General features: G+C 47.0%; 1 protein-coding gene across 1 annotated transcript in view; it reads right to left on the bottom strand.

The window, feature by feature from the left end:
• Positions 1-4,362: 4,362 nt before the first annotated feature.
• Positions 4,363-24,618, bottom strand: part of LOC148442089 (B2 bradykinin receptor-like) — a 38,090-nt gene continuing 17,834 nt past the window's right edge. The window contains exon 2 of the mRNA XM_088464252.1: positions 4,363-5,877. Within this exon, the coding sequence (XP_088320378.1) occupies positions 4,783-5,853 (1,071 nt within the window). The 5' untranslated portion in view covers positions 5,854-5,877 and the 3' untranslated portion in view covers positions 4,363-4,782. The remainder of the gene's footprint in view (positions 5,878-24,618) is intronic.

The following is a 24,618-nucleotide window of genomic DNA, read 5'->3' as shown; positions in this document are numbered from 1 at the left end:
GAAGATTAGGGGTAGGGAGAGGTGGAGGGTTAGGATACTGACTGACAGGTGTCAGTATACTAACCGTGTCGGCATGTCAGCATTGGGATTGTGACCGCCGGGATCCTGAGCACCGGCATCCAGATCCCAACCCGTTGGCAACTGCCCTTCCTGACCTGAGCTGGCATTGTAATACTTTCATACAGCCTGCAGATGTCACTATTTATGTAGTTTATACAGTAGTTTTGCCAGTGGGCAGGCCTATCTATATTTATAGAAGTCAATAACAGCAGCGCCGTATGATGGGTATAAGTATTACATCCCATGTCATCATTACGGGACTAATTCAGAGATGTCCATAAATTCGATATTTACGCTCATCTCTGATGTTTGCAGATCGGCGCAGGAGCCGCACTTCCTCACGTGCAATCTGTTTCTGCGATGTCGCTTGTAGTGCCCCAAAAGCCGCCGCATGACTGACATGCTGCTTGCGTTTGGAGGTGGCGACAGGCAGCGTTCCTGGAAACAGGGTAGGCCCCGTTTTCTGGGCGTGCTGAAGCCAGTGGTGAGTCCTTGGAAGCAGCATCAGATCACAGAAACCGACAAAGGGCATCCTTATACACAAGATGCCTCCTGCTGCTTATGCATATGTTAGACCAGCCGTTGCATACAAAGACATAGCGACTGTGCTATGGCGCCCATCTCTCAAAGTAAATTATGCTTTTCCTTTAGAGAGATCATACATTGTAAGTTGGGTTTATCTAGACTTTATTTGCAGACATACATCAGTGAAACACACAGAAGTTTATTTCCATCTGTTACCAATAAGTATCATCTTGATTCCTTTGCTATGTGATTGATTTGCTATGTGATTGCTTGGGCACTGTAAGCATTTGAACACAGCAGCTGTCATGGAAGATTGACAGGCCGGTACAATCATATGTATGCTTCCATAAGAAAAACACCTCAAAAACAATGTACCCATTAACTTCAATCACAAGTATCACACCTGTACATTGAAATATCAACATCCTGCGAGGTTGACATATCAGGTAGTGACAAGAGTGGCAATATAGGCCAGTTAAGAAGTTAAGAACCAATCAGCTTGGAGGTAGTATTAATCAAGTACATTCTATACAATGATAGGTAGAGGCTGATTGGTTGCTTTGCGAAACTTCTCCACAGGTCCACATCAACCTCCTGCATCTCACCAAGAACAAATGTCCGCCAACAGATTAATTCAAACTTAGATCTGGTTCTGTAACATGACAGCTAGCAACTGATTGGTTGGTACTTTTTGTCTTCGTCCACTTTATCTCTCTCCAAGGCTTAGTACAAAGACCCCAGAGTAACAACCAGTTAGCTCATATCTGTCATTTCTCAAACACAGTCTGTAAAATGACAGGAGCTGTTTGGTTGGTTCTTTGTCTCTCTCCAAGCTTTGATAAATCTCCCCTAGTATTCCAAAGGATTATTTCCCAGAGATTTTAATATAAATCTTATACCAAAGGATTATTTCCCTGAGATTTTAATATAAATCTTATAGGGTTACTAAAGTGAATGCTGAGATTCGCCTATTTAATTTTAATAGGTGACCCAGATTGAGTTTGGTGTTCATGATTTCTAAAAGGATTCTTCATTTAGTTGAGTCTCATTAAGGGGTCCATTCTTCATCATTTAATTTCTACAAAAGTAGAAATTCAGTTTTCGGGCCATTCATTAAAAAGGTAAATCAGGAGATATCACAGATATATCCACTTACCTTCCTCACTTAGGGCGGGATGTACTAAGCATCGCATCCGCGATGTGGTACATCCCCCCTGACTTTGGGTACCAAGAATATCTCAAAGGACAGCTCTCCCGATAAGAGTTGTCCTTTGCGATGGCTCCGGACAAAAGGACTTCCGGGTTTAACACCCAGAAGTCTCTCTGCCGTCGTTCTGCGCATTCGCAAAAGGACGCATGCCACGGAGGGTGATGGGAGGGATCAGATTGGATCCCTCCCAGGCTGGAGCGTCCCGATAAGAAGCCTATTGGCTTCAATCGGGTAAGTACATTCCGGTGCTTAGTACATTTGGGGAATGCAGTAAAACCCCCGAAAACTGCATTTTCGGGGGTTTTACCGTGTTTTTCCCCGTTAGTACATCCCTGCCCTAGAATGGCCCACTATCCCCATACACTAGTATGGGACAGAATTCATCAAGCTCAGAAAATGTAATATTTTCAGAGCTTGACTGCGGGAGCATTCACCATCTTCAGATGGCATTTGCTCCCGCAAGTCCCAGGTTGTGAAGAGGGATCCTTAAGGATTCCTCCGCCCCTGTCCGTATCCTTCCGCCGGACGCCGGGACTTTTGTGCGTATGCATGACCTGTAGGCAGGGCCGTAGAGAGCCTGGCCGGGCCCGGGTAAAGGAGGGGGCACGGCCTAATTGCGGGAGGCGTGGCCACGCCCCCTGGAAAAAAAAATAGAAAAAATATAACTTTTGCAGTGCCGCACGCCGGGGAGGGGGGCACTGTAAGCCCCCCAGCCTGGCGCTAAGCGGAGGGGGGGCATGATTAGTGTGATCGCTCCCCCCAACAGCCATAGGAGACTGCTCCGGCTGCTGCAGCAGCTGCGAGCAGTCTCACACAGCAGCCCAGCACAAGATCTGTGTTGAGCTGCTGTGAGGGAGGCTGGGGCGCACCCGGGCCCTGTTGGAGACCTCAAGCAAGCCCGGGCCCGGGTAAACTATACCCGCTCCCCCCGACCCCTCTCGGCGCCCATGCCTGTAGGTCACGCATGCTCACTAGTTTCACTGAGCAGTGAAAAGACTCGGGGAGACAGCTGATTTTCGGAAGAGCTATCTGCTTGCCGAAGCAATGATGAATTGCTCTGGCGCTTGTGTCGAGTTGGAATTTTAATTATCGGGACCCCGATAATTAACATAACGAATAGAGCCCTAAGGGAGATATATAATAATATAATAGCCTTGGTGAGAGATAAAGTGGAGAGTGATAAAGTACCAACCACTCAGCTCCTAACTGCCATTTTTCAGACTATGGGGCCTATTCATCAACACTAAAATAACGTTTTTAAGGACATTTTCCTTAAATAACGTTATTTTGGTATTCATGTAGCCACTTAGCACAGGAGATATCACAGGTATCTCCTTGCTAAGTTCCCCTGCGTTAATTTCCACACTCCCCATACATTAGTACATTAGTACATTAGTACATTAGTACATTAGTATGGGGATGTGGAAATTGTGGTATTCATCAAATTCCGAAAATTATCAATTTTCGGAATTTGATGCAGTTACTATTCGCCACTGTGAGGTGGCGAATAGCAGAATCCGCTTACCTGTATCCGCGTGTGCAGGTCCCCCAACGAGTCCCTCCGGCGCTCTGCTCCGCCCTCAGGCTCCGTCCTGCTGGTCTGTCATGTGAGCTCCCCAGCAGAGCACAAGAAAGTTTAGACAAAAAAAAAAAAGTTATTTTTTTTTTTCTAATCTATCATGTGGTCTGCTGGGAAACCACATGACAGACCAGCAGGACGGAGCCGGAGGCTGCTGCGCGGACAGGTAAGTCGAGGGGGGGGAGGTGAGCGGAGGGGGGTGGGTGGAGGTCGGGGGGTGTACACAAATTTAACGCATCTGTAGGCAGTGCTGCGCATGCGCTGGTTTTACAGATGTAACAGCGCATGCGCAGCACTGTTTCCAGATGCGGTAAGTTAGTGTAGGCAGGAAAAGTATCTATTTCCTGAAAAGCTGTCATCGCAAAAATGACAGCTTTTCGGAATAGATACTTATGGAGAGGTGGAATGATGAATTCCACCTATAATTAGCTAGAACTCCATGAGAGTTCTAAAGCTAATTATCTCCAGAGAATTTTTAGGTTTAATGAATAGGCCCCTTAGGGGTCTATTTATAAAGTAGTGAAAAGTGTGGAGAAGTGAAGAAGTGGAGAAGTTGCCCCATAGCATGGTGACCTCTTCAACACAACAACTGTCAAGTATTACCATGTAAAATAGTACAAGTAAGTTGTGCTGTAACCATAGCAACAAATCGACTTTCGCTTTCCATTTGCCTCACTACATCACCTAGTAATAAGCTGCTGTCTGGTTACTAAGGGTTAAAGTACTATGTTGCTCTGTACAGCATGTTAGATAAGTCCTGTTGTGACGATATAATGACAAGCGCACAAGGGTTAAACCATCATGACTGGTTGCTGGTAACTAGTCCAATAAGCTTAAAAACAATGATAAATAATAACTGAACAGTCAAACAATTATTGCCAGGTAATTATGACCCTTTCTGTAGTCACGGCCCTGTCCAATGAAATACTGTATGGCTAAAGGGAAACATCTGGACAAATAATTCAAAGCAAAAGCTTAAGAAATTAATCAGATCTTTATAGACAAAAGTATAGCATGGCTGAATCCGACAGACAAATTGGTGCCAGCATTGGCAATCCACCAGGTGTGTAGCTCTATAAAACGATTGTCAAGACATTGATCCAGTCGTTGAATGATGTTGTACTTTGCAGACTATTCCAAGTACACCTTCAGGCCCTGGGTTTTCTGGACGCTAAGCCCAAGGAAGGTGCAGCAGGATTTGTCTAGTTTGGCATCCTAGAAATCAGCAGGGTTGGGACAAATGCAGCCATCTTTCTTCACCCAGTAAAGGCAGCCATTTTGTAGGCTGCACCAATATCCATTCTCAAGACTATTGTTTGTGAGCCACAAAATTGCTGTTTCCATTAGGAGATGGATGAGTTTAAGGCAGCAGTATAAATATAAAGGAGTCCACTTCATGTACATGGTATCAATGAATTATTCTTTTCTTCTGAGGTTCTATGGAGAAGGACATCCTTGTGTCTGAAGTGTCCATAGATGATTTCCTCAGCTGGTATCTTTCAGGTAGAAGGGGGCTATAGACCTCTATTGTTTTCTTTCTAAAATGATTACCAACCATGACGTAGAGGAGGGGATTAATGCAACTATTACTGAAGGCGATGTAGGTAGAAATTTGGTTAAAAATGTGATTGAATCTCGTTACAGCACATTCAGGGAAAACTTTGAATTGATCCAGTGTATCAAGGAAAGCAGAAATATGGAATGGCAGCCAACATACTATAAACACCAAAAGCACCGCTACCACCAGCCACGTGGCCTTTTTTTCATTGTTCACCTCCTTGAAGTGTTGCATCGTATTATTCCTCAGGACGTGCGTAATCTGGACAGTGCAGAACGTGATGACAATGACGGGTATTACAAAGCCAACAACGTTCATGATGATATTTGTGGCAATGTGCCAGTCATCGGAGGGGGGGATTATAACACAGGCAGTAGTATTCAAACTAGGAATAAATGCCACTTTTCGGAACACGACTTTGGGCAAACTGACTACAATGGCAAAGAGCCAAATGATGGCACAGTTCACCTTGGCGCATCCAGATCTTCTGAGGCGGCCAAAGGACATGGTCTTCACGAAAGCCAAGTACCGGTCGATGCTGACCATCATGAGGAAGTAGATGCTGCTGAACAGATTGAGCTGGATCAGGGAGTTGACCGTGACACAGAGGAAGCTGCCGAAGGGCCAGTAGAATTTGTTCGAAATGTAAATGGCCCAGAAGGGCAGCCCGCTGACAAAGATCAGATCCGCAGCCGCCATGTTCCCCAGGTAGATCTCCGCCACCGTGCAGCGTTTTTTATGGAGCAAAAAGACCGAGATGACGAGCAGGTTTTCTATGAAGCCCAAGACAAAAATGAACCACATGTAAACTGGTTGGTAGGTAAAAATCCATTGAAACTTTTCATAATCTATACATTCGGCGTCGGGACCCTTGGTGGAATTTCCCAGTGTACTGAGAGTGGTGGTCAGATATCCGCTCATTCTTTTTATTCAACACTTGGGCTCCTGTTGGACACACAGAGGGAACAATATTAATGGGGTTTCACTCACTCTGCATAAACACTGTATTATTAATACCCTTTATATAAATGTCACAAAATGGGTCTGCAGTGGTACACACAGTGCATGCAAAAGTATAGTACAAACATAAAATGACAAGGACAATATATACTTGGCAAACAATAGCTACACATCGATGCAAATATAGCCACTGTAAGTCAAAAACCAGCACTGGCTAAGCCCATACCCCAGATGGTGATGGATAGAAGACAGGTTCAGAGCAAAAAAAGGACTACCAAGTAGTTAGAATCATCTGGGTGGCGCCAGGTAGCACTGATTTCTTTCCTCTACTGGCAAGGGTTGACTGGCCAATGGGGTAGGAGGACAACTACCCCTCAGGATGTTCTCATTACAGGCGATTTGGGCCACCAACCAAGCCTCAAAGTTTATTTTCTTCTACAGAACTGAACCTGGCCTGTAGATGAGTGGGAGAGGATGGGGAGAGGGAGGGTCCGAGTAATGGTGTGGGGGTACACAATACTGTCAGTGACAAGACTACTGCTCTCTGCAAGTCAAGAGGTCCCTGCACAGTGAGAGATATCCCCTGATTATTCTGAATTTAGGACCCAACGCAACCTCTTGTATATTTAGGAGGACTGTCTGTTTCCTGTTACTTCCTGGCTAAGGGGGATATGTATCAATTCTTGGAGTGAGATAAAGTGAAGAAATTGCCCATAGCAACCAATCAGCTCATGACTGTGATTTATCAGGCTGTGCTAGAGAAATGGCAGTTAGACGCTGATTGTATGCTATGGGCAAAATCTCCACTTTATCTCTCTACAAGGAAACTCTTTAAACGCTGAATTAACGTGACCCCACCTCATCCGGGGCAGTGTTTTATACCCATCCCTCCCTCACGGAGCCAGTGCCACCACCTGTTATTCCAGTATCTTGTGTATCAATTTCTAATTTGGACAGGGCCATCTTTGCGCCCCTGCTTCATGTTAATGCAGGTTATTTATCTGTATGATGGTGCCATCAATGTGCAGCACTGTGGCCCTGATTCAGAGCCAGACACTCTTTCAGAGCGCTCGCTCTGAATCAGGGCAGCATTCTTTTTGTTTGTGCCGGCCTCCTGGCCGCTCGCCAGCTTTCGCGAGCGGCCAGGTGATGGTCACGATGGTCGCAACCATCGCGACCATCGGGCTTGCAACGAGACCCTTGTGGTAGGGTCTCGTCCATCGCAAGCCCCAGTGGACTTCCTGCTCTAATAGACCAGGAAGTCCACCTACTGAAATCACTAGTGATGTCCATAGGGCCGCCCACAAATGGAAGGCGCTCCCACGGGAACGACTCCGTTTGTCCAGCCACCCCCCCTGCCCGCCTCCAAAACTGGGCGAGCTGTCAATCACAATCGGCAGCCGCCCCGTTTTGGTATGAGACCCGTAGCGATGGAGCGCCCGTCGCTGGCCGGGTCTCGCGCATGCGCAGGGGGTAAACATCGACCCGCTTGCAAGCGCATAGCACTTGCGAGCGGGTCTGAATCAGCCCCTGTGTTCTATGGTGGTCCTTTTTAAATAGATAATAATAGCACAGTGATTAATTTTCTCAACCAGGAGCCTAAAAAATATTAAACATTACCATTTCGTGGGGGTAACCCGACAACGTTTTCCATCGTCTAAAGTTGTAATGTGCCTAGATTACATGAGATGGATAAATGTAATGCATTATATATTAAAAACAAATATCTGAATTAAATAGATGACGTGCCAAATATTCATGGTCCACAGCGTGGGAAAAGGTGGAATATCCCCCATGTTACACCACTTTCCAGCCTCATTAATTTGGTTTTTCTAAGTAATCATCATAAATGTAACATTAATCTGTGTGGGTCAGGCCGTGGCTCTGGGAATAATGTACAGACTGTTGCCTGCTCAAGCAAATGACGAGAGTGTATTCACCTAGGGATGAGGAATGATAACGCTGTCATTTGTAGAAGATTGCTAGCTTCATGCATGGACAGTCCATTGTGAGCAATATCACAAGCTGGGGATCTGGCACAGCCTGTTCTCTGTCCGAGAACATCTTTGCTTCGTTCACATGTAAATTAATCTTCAATTAAGTCCGGGTATGAGTGCCTGTATAACGGTGCACACAATACTATCTAGCATAGATCACAGAGATGGGAAAGGAAACCGGCCACTGATTAGCAATAATGCATCTGATTTACAATCCATCTGGCGTTACTACCAGCAAAATCACAGCGCTGTAGGGATTAGTCCTTTTATACACCTGCTAAGAAATGTAACTAGTAAAGTTCAAATAGTAAATTATGTTTTGTGATGCCCTGATGCTATTATGTATTTTCTGAAACTGATGTACAGTATCCCCCTCCCCTGCTGCCCTCTCCCCCTACAATGCACCCCCAATCCTACTAGATGTACTAATGTGCTGCATGCTGAAAGCAATGGAAATAAATGTTTATGTTGAAAACTATAGTGGTTTAAAGTAGGGGTGTGCACCGGCCACTTTTCGTGTTTTGTGTTTTGGTTTTGGATCTGGATCTTTCTTCGTGTTTTGGATCTGGATTGGTTTTGCCAAAACCACCCTTCCGTGTTTTGGGTTCTGGGTTTTGTGTTTTGGATCTGTATTTTTTTGAAAAAAAGCATAAAAACAGCTAAAATTACAGAATTTGTAGGTTTTTCTGCTCCTATGCTATTATTAACCTCAATAACCTTAATTTCCACTCATTTCCAGTCTATTCTGAACACCTCACACCTCACAATAGTGTTTTTATGTCCAAAAGGTTGCACCGAGGTAGCTGGATGACTATGCTAAGCGACACGAGTGGGCGGCACAAACACGTGACCCATCTAGGAGTGACACTGCAGTGGCAGACAGGATGGCAGTTAGAAAAACTAGGCCCCAAACTGTACATAATGCAAAGAAAAAAAGAGGTGCAAGATGGAATTGTCCTTGGGCCCTCCCACCCACCCTTATGTTGTATAAACAGGACATGCACACTTTAACAAATCAATCATTTCAGCGCCAGGGTCTGCCACACAACTGTGGCTGAAATGATTGGTTCGTTTGGGCCCCCACAAAACAAGCTGGCAATTAATGTGTCCCTGCACAAACTGGCTCTACGGAGGCAAGATGTCATCCTCATCCTCCTCATCCACCGATTCCTCACCCTCTTCAGTGTGTACATCCTCATCCTCACAAAGTATTAACTCGTCCCCACTTGAATCCACCACCACAGGTCCCTCTGTACGTTCTGGAGGCTGGTCTCCCTGGAAGAGCTGATAATTCATTTTGATGAACATCATCTTCTCCACATTCTGTGGAAGCAACCTCCTACGCCTTTCGCTGACAAGGTTCCCGGCTGCACTAAACACTCTTTCGGAGTACACACTGGAGGGGGGCCAACTCAGGTAAAATAGAGCCAGTTTGTACAGGGGCCTCCAAATTGCCTCTTTTTCCTGCCAGTACAGGTATGGACTGTCTGACATGCCTACTTGGATGCTGTCACCGATGTAATCCTCCACCATTCTGTCAATGGTGACAGTATCATATGCAGTGACAGTAGACATGTCAGAAATTGTTGCCAGGTCCTTCAGTCCGGACCAGATGTCCAAACTTGGTCCTGCCTGCCCTGCATCACCGCCAGCGGGTTGCTTAGGATACCTAAGTTTTTTCCTGGCAGCCCCAGTTGCGGGAGAAAATGAAGAAGGAGCCGTTGACGTGTCACGTTCCGCTTCAGCTGACAGTGTGTTCACCAGCAGGTCTTTGCACCTCTGCAGGCTTGTGTCGGCCGGAAAGAGAGACACCACATAGGCTTTAAACCTAGGATCGAGCACGGTGGCCAAAATGTAGTGGTCTGATTTCAACAGATTGACCACCCTGGAATCCTGGCAAAGCGAATGAAGGGCTTCATCCACAAGTCCCACATGCCGAGCGGAATCGCTCCGTCTTAGCTCCTCCTTCACTTTCTCCAGCTGCTTCTGCAAAAGCCTGATGAGGGGAATGACCTGACTCAAGCTGGCAGTGTCTGAACTGACTTCACGTGTGGCAAGTTCGAAGGGCTGAAGAACCTTGCACAACACGGAAATCATTCTCCACTGCGCTTGAGTCAGGTGCATACCCCCTCCTTTGCCTATGTCATAGGTGGATGTATAGGCTTGTATGGCCTTTTGCTGCTCCTCCATCCTCTGAAGCATATAGAGGGTTGAGTTCCACCGCGTCACAACCTCTTGCTTCAGGTGATGGCGGGGCAGGTTCAAGAGTGTTTGCTGGCGCTCCAGTCTTCGGCACGCAGTCGCTGAATGGCGAAAGTGGCCAGAAATTTTTCGGGCCACCCAAAGCGTCTCCTGCACGCCCCTGTCGCTTTTCAGAAAATTCTGCACCACCAAGTTTATTGTGTGAGCAAAACATGGGACGTGCTGGAATTTGCCCAGATGTAATGCCCGCACAATATTGGTGGCGTTGTCAGATATCACAAATCCCCAGGAGAGTCTAAGTGGGGTAAGCCACTGGGCGATGATTTCCCTCAGTTTCTCTAAGAGGTTGTCGGCGGTGTGCCTCTTACTGAAACCGGTGATACACAGCGTAGCCTGCCTTGTAACGAGCTGGCGTTTCTGAGATGCTGCTACTGGTGACGCTGCTGCTGTTGCTGCGTAAGGTGATACATCTACCCAGTGGGCTGTCACAGTCATATAGTCCTTAGTCTGCCCTGTTCCACTTGTCCACATGTCCGTGGTTAAGTGGACATTGTGTACAACGGCATTTTTCAGGACACTGAGGACACTTTTTCTGACGTTTCTGTACAGTCTCGGTATCGCCTGCCTAGTGAAGTGGAATCTAGACGGGATTTGGAACCGGGGACACACTACCTCCATCAATTGTCTAAATCCCACTGCACTAATGGCGGATACCGGACGCACGTCTAACACCAACATAGCAGTCAAGGCCTCAGTTATACGTTTTGCTTCAGGATGACTGCTGTCGTACTTCATCCTCCTCGCTAAGGACTGTTGGAGGGTCAATTGTTTAGTAAAAGTAGTGGTGTTCCTACTTCCTCTCTGGGATGATGAACGACTCCCAGCAGCAGCAGCAACAGCAGCAGCGGCAGCAGTAGGCGTAGCAATGCAGGATCCTCCGGAGGAATCCCGGATAGGAGAGTCAGTCATGCCAGTGATATGGCCTGCAGGACTACTTCCGATCCTGACTAAGGAGGAAATTGACGAGGAGGGAGTTGACGGTGTGGTTTGCAGGCGCTTGGATACAACAGGACAACGGGATTTAGGTGTCCCTGGACTGCTTACGGTCTGAGCCAAAGTTTCTGAACTTGACAGTAACTTTTTATGAACGCGCTGCAGGTGCCGTATAAGGGAGGATGTTCCTAGGTGGTTGACGTCCCTACCCCTACTTATTTCACCTTTACATATGGTACATATGGCAAGACAGTTGTTGTCCGGATTTGGATAGAAATATTGCCAGACCAAAGAGGTGGAATGTTTGGTCTTCTGCCCAGGCATGACCGTGATGGGCTTTTTCATCCCACGGACAACAACTGTCTCCCCCGGAGCCTGATTTAAACAAACCACATCACCATCAGAATCCTCCTCGCCAACTTCCTCCTCAGCGCCAGCTACACCAGTATCCTCATCCTGTTGTACTTCAACAGTGACATCTTCAATTTGCATATCAGCAAGTGGACTGTGGGTGCTCCTTTCAGCACTTGCAGGGGGCGTGCAAATGGTGGAAAGAGCCACCTCTTCCCGTCCAGTGCTGGGAAGGTCAGGCATCGCAACCACCACCACACTTGGACTCTCCTTGGGGATTTGTGATATCTTCTTAGAAAGCACAGTTCTTCGCTGTGCTTTTGCCAGCTTAACTCTTTTGATTTTTTTAGTGGGAGGAGTGCTTCCATCGTCATGTGAAGCTGAACCACTAGTCATGAACATACTAGGGATCGACCTTAGCCGTTCCTTGCCACTCCGTGTCGTAAATGGCATATTGGCAAGTTTACGTTTCTCTTCAGCTGATTTAAATGTCTTTTTCAAGGTCATTTTCCTGAACTTTGCCATTTGGGATTGTATGTGCCCTCTACTATGACATTGGGCATCGGCCTTGGCAGACGACGTTGATGGCATGTTATCGTCTATGTCATGACTAGTGGCAGCAGCTTCAGCACTAGGAGGAAGTGGTTCTTGATCTTTCTCTATTTTATTTTTATCGGAGAAAGTTTGGTCCTCCATTTATGTTATATCGATTTGATATATACGTGCGGCTAAACACAGAAAATAATTTTTTTTTTGGTTTGGACTGGAGTGTACTTTGTGGGTTACAGCACCCTTTAACGGTCAAGCCAGCCGGCCCTTTACTTATGACACAGGCGCACTCTTGGCACTACTTTGTTGATGCACGTGCGGCTACTGCGCACACAATTCACAAACACAGAAAATAATTTTTTTTTGGTTTGGACTGGAGTGTACTTTGGGGGTTACAGCACCCTTTAACGGTCAAGCCAGCCGGCCCTTTACTTATGACACAGGCGCACGCTTGGCACTACTTTGTTGATGCACGTGCGGCTACTGCGCACACAATTCACAAACACAGAAAATAATTTTTTTTTGGTTTGGACTGGAGTGTACTTTCGGGGGTTACAGCACCCTTTAACGGTCAAGCCAGCCGGCCCTTTACTTATGACACAGGCGCACTCTTGGCACTACTTTGTTGATGCACGTGCGGCTACTGCGCACACAATTCACAAACACAGAAAATAATTTTTTTTTGGTTTGGACTGGAGTGTACTTTCGGGGGTTACAGCACCCTTTAACGGTCAAGCCAGCCGGCCCTTTACTTATGACACAGGCGCACGCTTGGCACTACTTTGTTGATGCACGTGCGGCTACTGCGCACACAATTCACAAACACAGAAAATAATTTTTTTTTGGTTTGGACTGGAGTGTACTTTCGGGGGTTACAGCACCCTTTAACGGTCAAGCCAGCCGGCCCTTTACTTATGACACAGGCGCACTCTTGGCACTACTTTGTTGATGCACGTGCGGCTACTGCGCACACAATTCACAAACACAGAAAATAATTTTTTTTTGGTTTGGACTGGAGTGTACTTTCGGGGGTTACAGCACCCTTTAACGGTCAAGCCAGCCGGCCCTTTACTTATGACACAGGCGCACGCTTGGCACTACTTTGTTGATGCACGTGCGGCTACTGCGCACACAATTCACAAACACAGAAAATAATTTTTTTTTGGTTTGGACTGGAGTGTACTTTCGGGGGTTACAGCACCCTTTAACGGTCAAGCCAGCCGGCCCTTTACTTATGACACAGGCGCACGCTTGGCACTACTTTGTTGATGCACGTGCGGCTACTGCGCACACAATTCACAAACACAGAAAATATATTATTTTTTTAGCACTTGGGGGGAGCACCCCTGATGGACAGAGCACCCCCTGGACAACACTACAGCACCCCTTTAGGACTGGGACACTGCACAGGACTTTGGAGTGGACACAGCCCCTATGGAGAACTGACTGCACAACACAGTCCAGCCAGCCCCTATGGACTTTGAAGTAGTGGACACAGCCCCTATTAACAACAGCAGCACAGCACAACACAGCCAGCCCCTATGGACTTTGAAGTAGTGGACAACAGCAGCACTACACTACACTACACTACACAGCACTAACTCCCACCCTCCCTCTTCACTGTCCACAGCCGAGTGAGAAAATGGCGCCGACGCGGGTACCTTATATAGGATCCAAAACCCGCGAGACTCGGAAGGCGGGATGATGACGTTTTGCCTCGATGTCAGATCCGAGTCAGGCGGGAAAAGTCGAGCCTGACTCGGATCGGACTCGGATCGGGGGGGCTCGGGGGGGTTCGGATTTCAGAAATCCGAACCCGCTCACCCCTAGTTTAAAGCAATAATTCCATTAGATAGATAGATAGATAGATAGATGTGAGATAGATAGATATGAGATAGATAGATAGATAGATATGAGATAGATAGATAGATAGATAGATAGATATGAGATAGATAGATAGATGTGAGATAGATAGATAGATAGATAGATAGATAGATAGATAGATAGATAGATATGAGATAGATAGATAGATAGATAGATAGATATGAGGTAGATAGATAGATAGATAGATAGATAGATATGAGGTAGATAGATAGATAGATATATAGAGAGATAGATAGATGTGAGATACATAAATATGAGATAGATATGAGTTAGATCAGCGGTCGCCAACCCGTCATTTGCGAGCCACCGGTAGCTTGCGGCCGTAAGGACGGTGACTTGAGTCCCGCTATTACTATACCCTTGTTGTGACCCGAGGGCCCACTCCTACCCCCCGCGGCTGCACAATAGAAGTGACAGGCAAGGGCTCGCCCTCCTGCTCCGCCTCCTACCTAGACTGCCGCAGCCGGCTCATGCAGTAAGGTTTTTATTTGTTGTGAGCCAGCGCACGTGACATCATGAAGTCATGCCACGCCGCTACATGTGAGGACTGGACTGAGGCTAGTAACAACCCTGGACGGAGCAGCAGCAAAAACAGCATTATTGCTGTCCCTGCTTCGTGGGGTTGTGGGGGAAGGGGGTGATTGTGGCGGGCGGAGGGGTGGGAGGGGACTTTGAACGGGGGTGTGGGGCCTATTCATCCACTGTCCCACCTGCACAAACCCCCGCCACAATCCCCCCCTTCCCCTACAACCCGCAGCCCCCTGCTCCCCGCTGACAGCTCTCCACATTTTATTTTTGAAATCTAAAATCTGGCTTATAACCAAAATGTTTCCTAGAAAAACAACAATGCATTTTTTAATACAGTGATATTTATCACTGTATTAATTATTAGTCAGATTTTAGTTTTCAAAAATAAAATGTGGCACTTCAAATCGTTTCATATTTCTGAAGTAGCTCCCACCCCAATTAAGGTTGGAGACCACTGAGATAGATTATAGATAGATTATAGATAGATTTACTTGATTAACAATCATATATAAATATTTGGGGGGTCACATGTAGATGATTTGATCTCATTGTTCGGGAAAGATAGCAACTGAAGACTCTCATTAGAGGGTGCATCATCTGTACGTTATATAAGTAGGAAATAGTCTACGCTCGGCCTAGAGAGGTTGACGTCTGGGCACATGAAGAAGGACATGGCTTATTGTATTATATTACATTATATTATAATGGCAATAGCCAATTTAGGGCTTGCAGTATAACCTAATAATGAATTTAATAAACTTGGTGGATGGGGGACTGACCATTAATGTTGTGCCTTAGAGAAGTCTGGTCTCTAAATCCAACCCTGTCTGTCCTAAAAGTAAACTGTAAAGCATTATACATATATGGTATTAGATAGGTCCTGCCAGTATCATCAGGTTTAATAATGAAAGTGCAATAGGAATAAAATGTATATATACTTTGGGTGATCATGCGGTTTTCAAATTGGCAAAAATGGGGTGCAGTGGAGACGCCATAAATTTATCACTTTGTTGGCAGAGCAGTAGCATCGGCCGCACTTGAGGCCTGATTCAGACCCGCTCGCGAGCACTAAGCGCTCGCAAGTGGGTCGATGGTGGGGCACTGCGCAAACCACACATCAAACAATATGAACGATGGCGGTTTTACGCAACTTACTGCAATGTAATTCATTCTGGCCTGGGCTCAGAGGCTGACCCGGTGTCTCTACAGCCCCCCCTCCCCCTTTCCATACCTGGTTCTTCTCCTTGCTCCTCCTTAAAGCAGAGGCAGGCTCCTCACATACTGTTCTTCAGTGCGTGTGACTTCACCTTCCCCAGCCAGCCCACATCACCTTCCTCAGCCAGCCACCAGACCCATCACCTTCCTCAGGCAGCCCCCAGCCTCCATCACCTTCCTCAGCCTGCTCCCAGCCTACATCACCTTCCTCAGCCAGCCACTAGACCATCACCTTCCTCAGCCAGCCCCCAGCCTCCATCATCTTCCTCAGCCAGTCCCCAGCCCCATCACCTTCCTCAGCCAGCCCCATCACCTTCCTCAGCCAGCCCCATCACGTTTTCTCAGCCAACCCATCACTTTCCTCAGCCAACCCCCATCACCTTCTGCAGCCAGCCCCCATCACCTTCCTCAGCCAGCACCCCATCACCTTCTGCAGCCAGCCCCCCATCACCTTCCTAAGCCAGCACGCATCACCTTCCTCAGCCAGCCACCAGACCCATCATCTTCCTCAGCCAGCCCCCAGCCTCCATCACCTTCCTCAGCCAGCCCCATCACCTTCCTCAGCCAGCCCCCATCACCTTTCCTCAGCCAATCCCCATTGCCTTCCACAGCCAGCCCCCCAATCACCTTCTTCAGTCAGCTCACATCACCTTCTGCAGCCAGCCCCCAGCCCCATCACCTTCCTCAGCCAGCCCCCATCACCTTTCCTCAGCCAAACCCCATTGTCTTCCGCAGCCAGCCCCCCAATCACCTTCCTCAGCCAGCTCCCCATCATCTTCTGCAGCCAGCCCCCCATCACCATCCTCAGCCAGCTCCCCATGACCTTCCGCAGCCGTCCCCCCATGACCTTCCTCAGCCAGCTCCCCATCACATTCTGCAGCCATCCCCCATGACCTTCCTCAGCTAGCTCCCCATCCTCAGCCAGCCCGCATCACCTTCCTCAGCCAGCCCACATCACCTTCCTCAGCCAACCACCAGACCCATCACCTTCCTCAGCCAGCCCCCAGCCTCCATCACCTTCCTCAGCCAGCCCCCCATCACCTTCCTCAGCCAGCTCCCCATCACCTTCTGCAGCCAGCCCCCCATAACCTTCCTCAGCCAGCCCGCATTACCTTCCTCAGCCATCCCACATCACCTTCCTCAGCCAGCCCCCCATCACCATCCTCAGCCAGCCCCCCATCACCTTCCTCAGCCAGCCCACATCACCTTCCTCAGCCAGCCACCAGATCCATCACCTTCTTCAGCCAACCCCCAGCCTCCATCATCTTCCTCAGCCAGCCCACATCACCTTCCTCAGCCAGCCCCGCATCACCTTCCTCATCCAGCCACCAGACCCATCACCTTCCTTAGCCAGCCCCCAGCCTCCTTCACCTTCCTCAGCCAGTCCACATCACCTTCCTCAGCCAGCCCCCAGCCTCCATCACCTTCCTCAGCCAGCCCCATCACCTTTTCTCAGCCAACCCCCATCGCCTTCCTCAGCCAGCCCCCCAATCACCTTTCTCAGCCATCTCCCCATCACCTTCCGCAGTCAGCCCCCCATCACCTTCCCCAGCCAGCCCCCCCATCACCTTCTTCAGCCAGCCTCCCATCCAAAAAGGATTTAAAGGAGACTGAAAGTAATGGTGCACTGGGATGTGTTTGATTGAGTTAAAAACATAACTTTTAGTCTCCAACAGAACTTAACCAGTGAAATATTGATATTTTAAGTACAGAATGTGCAAAAGAGGTATGAAATACAGTGTTTAAGAACAAGGCACCCACACAATGTCAGTATTATACCCTTGTTATATTTATACCTCCGTGTCATGTAGTCAATTGCTATGTATATGGGAGGAATGAAATATTGGGATATTGTCATGTTTCAGCAGTTGCAGTAACCCCCTTTCTGAATGTGGAGAACCTTGTTTATGGAAAAGGTTTGAAAATACTGTGCAATATATTGTCCTGCAGCTGTATCAATTAGGCAGAGGCATTCAAGGGCTTGCGTGCGATTACGCAGTACCCATTCTGCACTCTCGCAGAATGGGTCCTGGTCACGCACAGATTCTCGTTTATCGGGAATCTGTGATCAGCAGTGAACTTGCATTGACTGCTGAATCAGGCCATTGGTATTACCACTTTAGGAATCAGGAAAACATTTTACAGCATTATTGTGGCTTTTCGAGGACTCAGCACATAGTATCATTGAGAAGAACAGTGCTAGAATTATATTGTTACAGTAGTATATTAAGCAAAAAGAGGAAATAATATTGGCTGCAGTATCTCAGATAGTAAATAATATGTGACTATTTATTTACTGTAGTTCCAATTGTATTGCTGTAATAGACACAAGGGCCCATATTCAATTGCAGGCGAAAAGTCCCGGAATTTTGGCGTAAACACTTTCTGTGTGCGCGGCCGCTTTTCACACTATATAATTCCAAAGGATGCAAAAATGGCACCCGGTGAAACTTGAACAGGTGGAAAGTCCTATCAAAAATGGGTAAATCAGCCCGACACCCCCCAAAAGATGTTCTGACATGGGGGGTCCACTATGGGTACCCCTGATTAGCTCTGCTAAAGCTATTTGGGGTCGTTGAATGGTCTCAATAGGCGCTATTTAGCGTCTTTGGGACAGTGGTGAAGAATAGCATTCAGCAAAAAAAAATTTTGTAAAATAAGTTGTCCCATCAAATTTGCGGTACATGAAAATGGGTACCACCATATTTTAAAGTTGCTAAAATCAAGCATTAAAACGCACCTTCAGCAATCACCTGCAATCGAAAAAACACCTCCCCCATACTTGCAGACCCCCCCAAAGGCTATTTTGCTAGTTTTTGAATTTGTACCCCCACTTTGAACTTTTTTTGCCTACTTTTTCAAAGTGCTTTTTTGGGTTGTCCTTTGTGGGGTTTTTGGCATTTTTTTGACGCAGTTAGCATCAAGGGGGTGTAAAAAGGGTTTAGGGTGGTTGCCACAAATTTGTACCCCAAAATCTCAATTCTGCACTTTTTCCGCCAGGTATCCATTGGCGAATCTTTTCCACTGGTTACAAGGCGCAAACCTTTCACACCGGCATTCGGACAAACTGAATACGGGGATAAGTTGAAACCGGTGAAAATGATGTCATCGGCAAAAAAGTAATGCGGAAACGAACTTTTCGCTTATAAATGAATACGGCCCATTGTTTCAAAATGATATGACGTGTCGGCTATAGTTTGGCTGCCGGCAGTATTAAGGTTTTCATTTAATTAAAAGGTTCGTAGTATATCACCCCATTAGCTACGCAACACCACGGACAGTGAAATGTCAGCTACAGGATGTACAAGTATATTGCCCTGTTAAGCTGCTTTTAAATCAATCTGCAAACATAATTTTTCTGATATTTGTCACAGTTTGTGTTACATGGTAACAAGCTTTATATTAGTCATTTTACCTGTTATATTGTCATCTAAATTGCAGTATTCTTTAGTTGATTGTAACGTACACAGGGCCTCATTCAGTGCAGTACCCTATAGTGCAGACGCTGCCTCGTCAAATGACGCACCCATGATGCAACTTTGCTAATTATGGACGCCCGTTAAATGCCATTTTGACGGCCAGACACGCCTGCGTTTGCAGCATCACTCCCCCGTTCGTAAGCACCTTCCCCTGTTACCACCCACAAACGGCGCTATCTGTCACTCAGGTAGCGTCCAATCTGTGTACTACAAGCGCTCGATTCTAGATCGGAGTGACTGACTTGCGCACGCGCGTTGTGAACCATATGCATGCGCAGACGTGCGATTATCAGCAAGTGCGTGCTCACTCATTTTCTGGGGCGCTGGCCGCCGCCGACCCTTCAGGGGCACCGCAACCATCGCCGCACACACTGATCGGCACATGTGCAGTACAGATCCTGCGTATGCGCACAATCTGCCACCATCGGAGTTGTACGCAAACCATCGGGTTCAGCTCTGAATCAGGCCCATATACCGGCTGTGGGTGCAGCAGTCTAAGGTGACGCAATAAAACGTGCTGGTACTCTCAGGGGCTGATTCTCAGTTGGGAGCAAAGCAAAAAAGAGCAGGTAACTTTGCACCTTGGTAAAGCCATGCTGCACTGCAGGTGGGGCAGATGGAGATATCTGCTGGGACCTCTCCGGGGTACTTTGGGGTGATACTTAATTCTTGTGAGTGCACCCCAAAAAAGGGTGTTTTCAGAGGATATCTCACAAATATTTTTTGATAAATAGGCCCCTTATAAGAAGGATACCAAACCCAGGGCCACCTGCCGGCCACCAGAGAGGAGGGGATCCATGTGCAGTCTCCGTCCAGGGCCCCCTACGCTCTCTCTCTGGTGACCGGCAGCGCCGCAGAAGTATACACTGTGCCCACAGTCTACTGCGCCTTTGCAGTGCCATTTCCCCGGCGATTTCCCTACTGCGCATACACAAGACAACGGGAAAATGGCTGCGGTGGCCATTTTCCAGGCGATTTGTGCAGCGCTGATACTGCCAACGTGGGACTCCAGAGAGGTAAGTATTAAATATATGGGTGCAGGTTGTGCGGTGTGGGCTTCCCTGGACCCAGGGGCCCGTGTACCCCGCACACCCTGCACCCATTATAGATAAGGGATGCAGTCAGGAAGCCGATGGTCGAAATGCCGTCCGCCGGCTTCCCGACTGTCAAATCCCGGCAAGGTACTAATGACAGGAGTTGAAATCCCAACGCCTGCCATTAGACCTACGGCGGGAGCCCGACGCCCGGCATACTGAACGAAGGTAAGCTGGGCACCGGGCGTGGACAGCTGTGGGGGGCGGGTTTAGCTTTAGGGCTCCCGGGGGAACTTAGGGTTAGGCACCCCCACTGGAGTGTTAGGTTTAGGCTAGGGGAAATGGGGGTTTAGGGTTATTCACCCCCGGTGGGAAGTTAGGGTTAGGCACCAGGGAGGGAGGTTAGGGTTAGGCACCAGGGAGGGAGGTTAAGGTTAGGCACCAGGGAGGGTGGTTAGGTTTAGGCACTTAGAGGGAGGTTAGGGTTAGGCACCAGGGAGGGAGGTTAGGTTTAGGCTCCCCTAAGAGAGGGTTAGGGTTAGGGTGTGGAGTAGGGTTAGTAAATACTTACCTTTGGAGCTGTCGAGATCTTCACTGCTGCCGGTCTTTTGGACATAGGTCCGGCGGTATTTAATACCGATCCCATAGATACACCACTGACCTAATCCATGTAAATGCTACTAATAAATTGTCCATTACCACCTAGGTTGTGAATACCAAATCATTATGGTCCTATAGTACAATATACCCTGTTTTGCTGATAGATCCTCCTTTTCTCCAGTGACCGTGCACAGCTTATTGTTATCTGCACGCTGCTGCTAGTAATACGTTCCCCAGGCAACTCTGGGCCTGATTCAGACCCGCTCGCGAGCGCTCGCAAGTGGGTCAATGTTGGCCAAGTGCGCATGCGCATGAGGGAGCCGGCTCCGTCGTGCGCATGCGCGAGACCCGCATAGCGACGGGCAAGCCATTGCTATGGGTCTCGCTACAAAGGGGGCGTGCTGTCAATGTTGAGTGACAGCATGCCCCCTTTGGTGGGCGTGCCGGGGGCGTTGCCATGGGAACGCCTACCGTCTGGGGCAGGCCCCACTGACATCACAAATGACATCACAAATGATGTCAGTGGGAGTGCTTTTGGCTCTGATAGAGCCAAAAGCACTCCAGGGCTTGCGGCAGACGAGACCCTAACAGAAGGGTCTCGTCGCAAGCCCGATGGTCTTGACCATTGCGACCATCTTTTTGGCCGCTCGCTATAGCTGTGGGTGGTCACCCATAGCTATACAAGCGGCCAGGAGGCCGCTCTAAAAAAAGAGAGGGAGGGCACTGATTCAGAGCGAGCGCTCTGAAAGAGCGTCCGGCTCTGAATCAGGCCCTCTTTGTGCTGATATTCAACATACTAATATTTATTCATATAGGCTTCCCAAAAGCATCTCGTTCTTGAAATGTGTCTAGTTAAGTTCTAGATGTTGCCATAAGGAGTATATACTCGATCACACTTTTAAACAGAGCGTCAGTCAAAAGCCATAATAAAAACTCCATATTGCGTTGATGAAAATGTCTGTTGTGGATCTTAGCTGACCTGTAAACACACGGAAAGCCATTTCCTCTTTACTGAACACATGTATCCAGTTTATTACTTATCATCACAAGGTGATTCAGATGCTCCAAGTATCTCGGATATATTTAATACAAGAAAACCTTGAGGACAATAAAGAGCAGTAACCAGTGAATGTCAGTTGTAGGAAGACCCCCGCTGAGGACGAACGCATGCCCAACTTTATCCTTCGCTCAGTGCCAGAGAAAATATTTACGGTTGTGATGCTGCGATGTTTTGTAAACACTCCTGTAATGATACAGATGCATTTCCCATTTATACAAATTGAAAAACCAACTGTTTTCCCAGGAGATGGAGCTGGCAGCTTCTACTACAGCCAGGAGAGACAAACATAACCACACCCGTCACGGAGTGCGTAAGGTCCTGCTGTCGTATTGTTAGACTAATATATGAGCTCAGGGAAGAATCTCTCACATTTAAAGCTGCATCTGTATTTATTTATTTTTTTCACCATCATGCTGTCTGATAACACTGCGCAACAATGAAAATGTTTCCGATGTGAAAATAGTTACTTCTAATTGATTTCAGCATGCAAAGAATGAATATGACATTTAAAACTCTCAGTTAGCTCTGAGTTCCGAGATATAGCCCATTTGTGACGATGTAGGGGTATTCCTAGTGAAGTGGGCAGAATGGAGAGAATCGTACCAGCAATCTGCGTTCTGCGCAGAGGGGGCGGGGCCTACTGACCCAATTAAATGAATCAGTTATTTGTCCCCTCCCCTATTCAAATATATGCAATTCACGGGATTACCCACACAAGATAACTGTGGTGCACTGAGTGACAGCATAGGGAGCGATTCCACCAAGACATTTCAGCAATGGGACAAAGATATCAGGGTAGGTGATCACTACTGTTCTACAGTGACAAGAGATGCCAGAGAAGAGGAGTACAAGCTACAAGCAAAGAGAAAGCACCCCCATGAATAGGCCACTATATTAGATAGTACTTTCCTATGCTGTATGTTTGTTTCATATGCTGTATGTTTGTTTCCTATGCTGTATGTTTGTTACGTATGCTGTATGTTTGTTACGTATGCTGTATGTTTGTATTTTGTATGCTGTATGTTTGTTTCCTATGCTGTATGTTTGTTTCCTATGCTGTATGTTTGTTTCGTATGCTGTATGTTTGTTTCCTATGCTGTATGTTTGTTTCCTATGCTGTATGCTTGTTTCCTATGCTGTATGTTTGTTTCCTATGCTGTATGTTTGTTTCCTATGCTGTATATTTGTTTCGTATGCTGTATGTTTGTTTTGTATGCTGTATGTTTGTTTCGTATGCTGTATATTTGTTTCCTATGCTGTATGTTTGTTTCCTATGCTGTATGTTTGTTTTGTATGCTGTATAAGTGTTTCGTATGCTGTATGTTTGTTTTTTGTATGCTGTATGTTTGTTTCGTATGCTGTATGTTTTTTTCGTATGCTGTATGTTTGTTTCCTATGCTGTATGTTTGTTTCCTATGCTGTATATTTGTTTCCTATGCTGTATGTTTGTTTTGTATGCTGTATGTTTGTTTCGTATGCTGTATGTTTGTTTTTTGTATGCTGTATGTTTGTTTCGTATGCTGTATGTTTTTTTCGTATGCTGTATGTTTGTTTTGTTTTGTGTTCTTATTTGTGAATGATTGAATTAAAACAACTGTTATTTATTTTCTGTCAAGAAAATATCAGATTATTTTAAAATAGCTTTTCACTATGACTATATTACTAATGTACATACAGTATAGTGCAAGTAGTGTAGCTCAAAAAATAGAGCTAGTAAAAACATTGTAGTTTTTCTTGACCTCAAATTAGTAATGTATGACTATTTTTAGAAAGGAAACAAATTAAAAGTATTAATTTGTTGTACAGTGATAATCTAAATTGTTGACCACTGGGTGGCAGGGATATTATCTGCGTAGGGTATATGACATGTTGGCAATTTAGGTCTTTCAGCAGTAATTTTTCCCTTTATAGTCAGATTTCTTTAAGATTGCGAAATACTGTTTAGATTTGAGCCAGGGTGTCAGAACGATTTTATATTGGGAGGGGGGCAAGATATAATTTAATTTTGGTGCCCCCCCCCTTCCCATAACTTACCTGTTGCTGGGTGGAAGTGGGCTAGTAGCACCGGTGAGGAGGAGACCGGCACCACGGAAGAAGAGGAGGGCGGAACCACGGAAGAAGAGGAGGGCGGAACCAGCAGGGAGGAGTGGAGCCTTTATCCTGTGCTACTAATTTATAACATTTTTCTAATTAAAAAATCTTAAAATATATCTGGCAGCTCCCCTTAGAAGATCCCTATTAGAACAGGATCCGAATGACCACATACAGCTTTGAAATAAAAGAGCAGCGGCGCGGGAAGAACGCCGCCGCCGGCCACGGTCCAGGTCCGCCGGTAAAGTCAATGTAGTGCAGACCGCAGTGAGTGCAGTCCGCACTGCACAATAATACGCACATCTCCGTGTACTTCCAGGTGGCGGTGTGTGTGTGTTTCAGCAGTCAATGAGAGTCAGACAGACTTTCATTGGCTGCTGTGCCAACTGCCGGAGCCGGGCTGTAGCTCACTCATGAGCTCCATCTTCCGGCTCCCGCAGTGGGTAATGGGAGAGAGGTCATGACGTCTCTCCCATAGTACCAAGCAGGACTGAGCGAGAGGACGGAAGAGCGGACAGCGGCGGGCACAGAAGGAGTGGGGATTCAGGTAAGTGTTATTTGTGTATGTATGTGTGCATGTCTGTGTTATGTAAGAGGCACTACTGGATGGGGGCACTGAATGAGGGAGGACCACTACAAGGGGCACTGAATAGAGAGGACCACTACTGGGGGCACTGTATAAGGGCCACTGCATAGGGGGAATCACTACTGGGGGCACTGCATAAGGGGGCCACTACTGGGGG

Source organism: Taudactylus pleione, unplaced genomic scaffold, assembly GCF_031769625.1.
Source record: "Taudactylus pleione unplaced genomic scaffold, aTauple2 ptg001623l, whole genome shotgun sequence".
In the NCBI taxonomy this organism is placed as follows: Eukaryota; Metazoa; Chordata; class Amphibia; order Anura; family Myobatrachidae; genus Taudactylus; species Taudactylus pleione.
The sequence above is the reverse complement of the archived record's forward strand: the minus strand, read 5'-3'. Positions and strand labels throughout refer to the sequence as shown.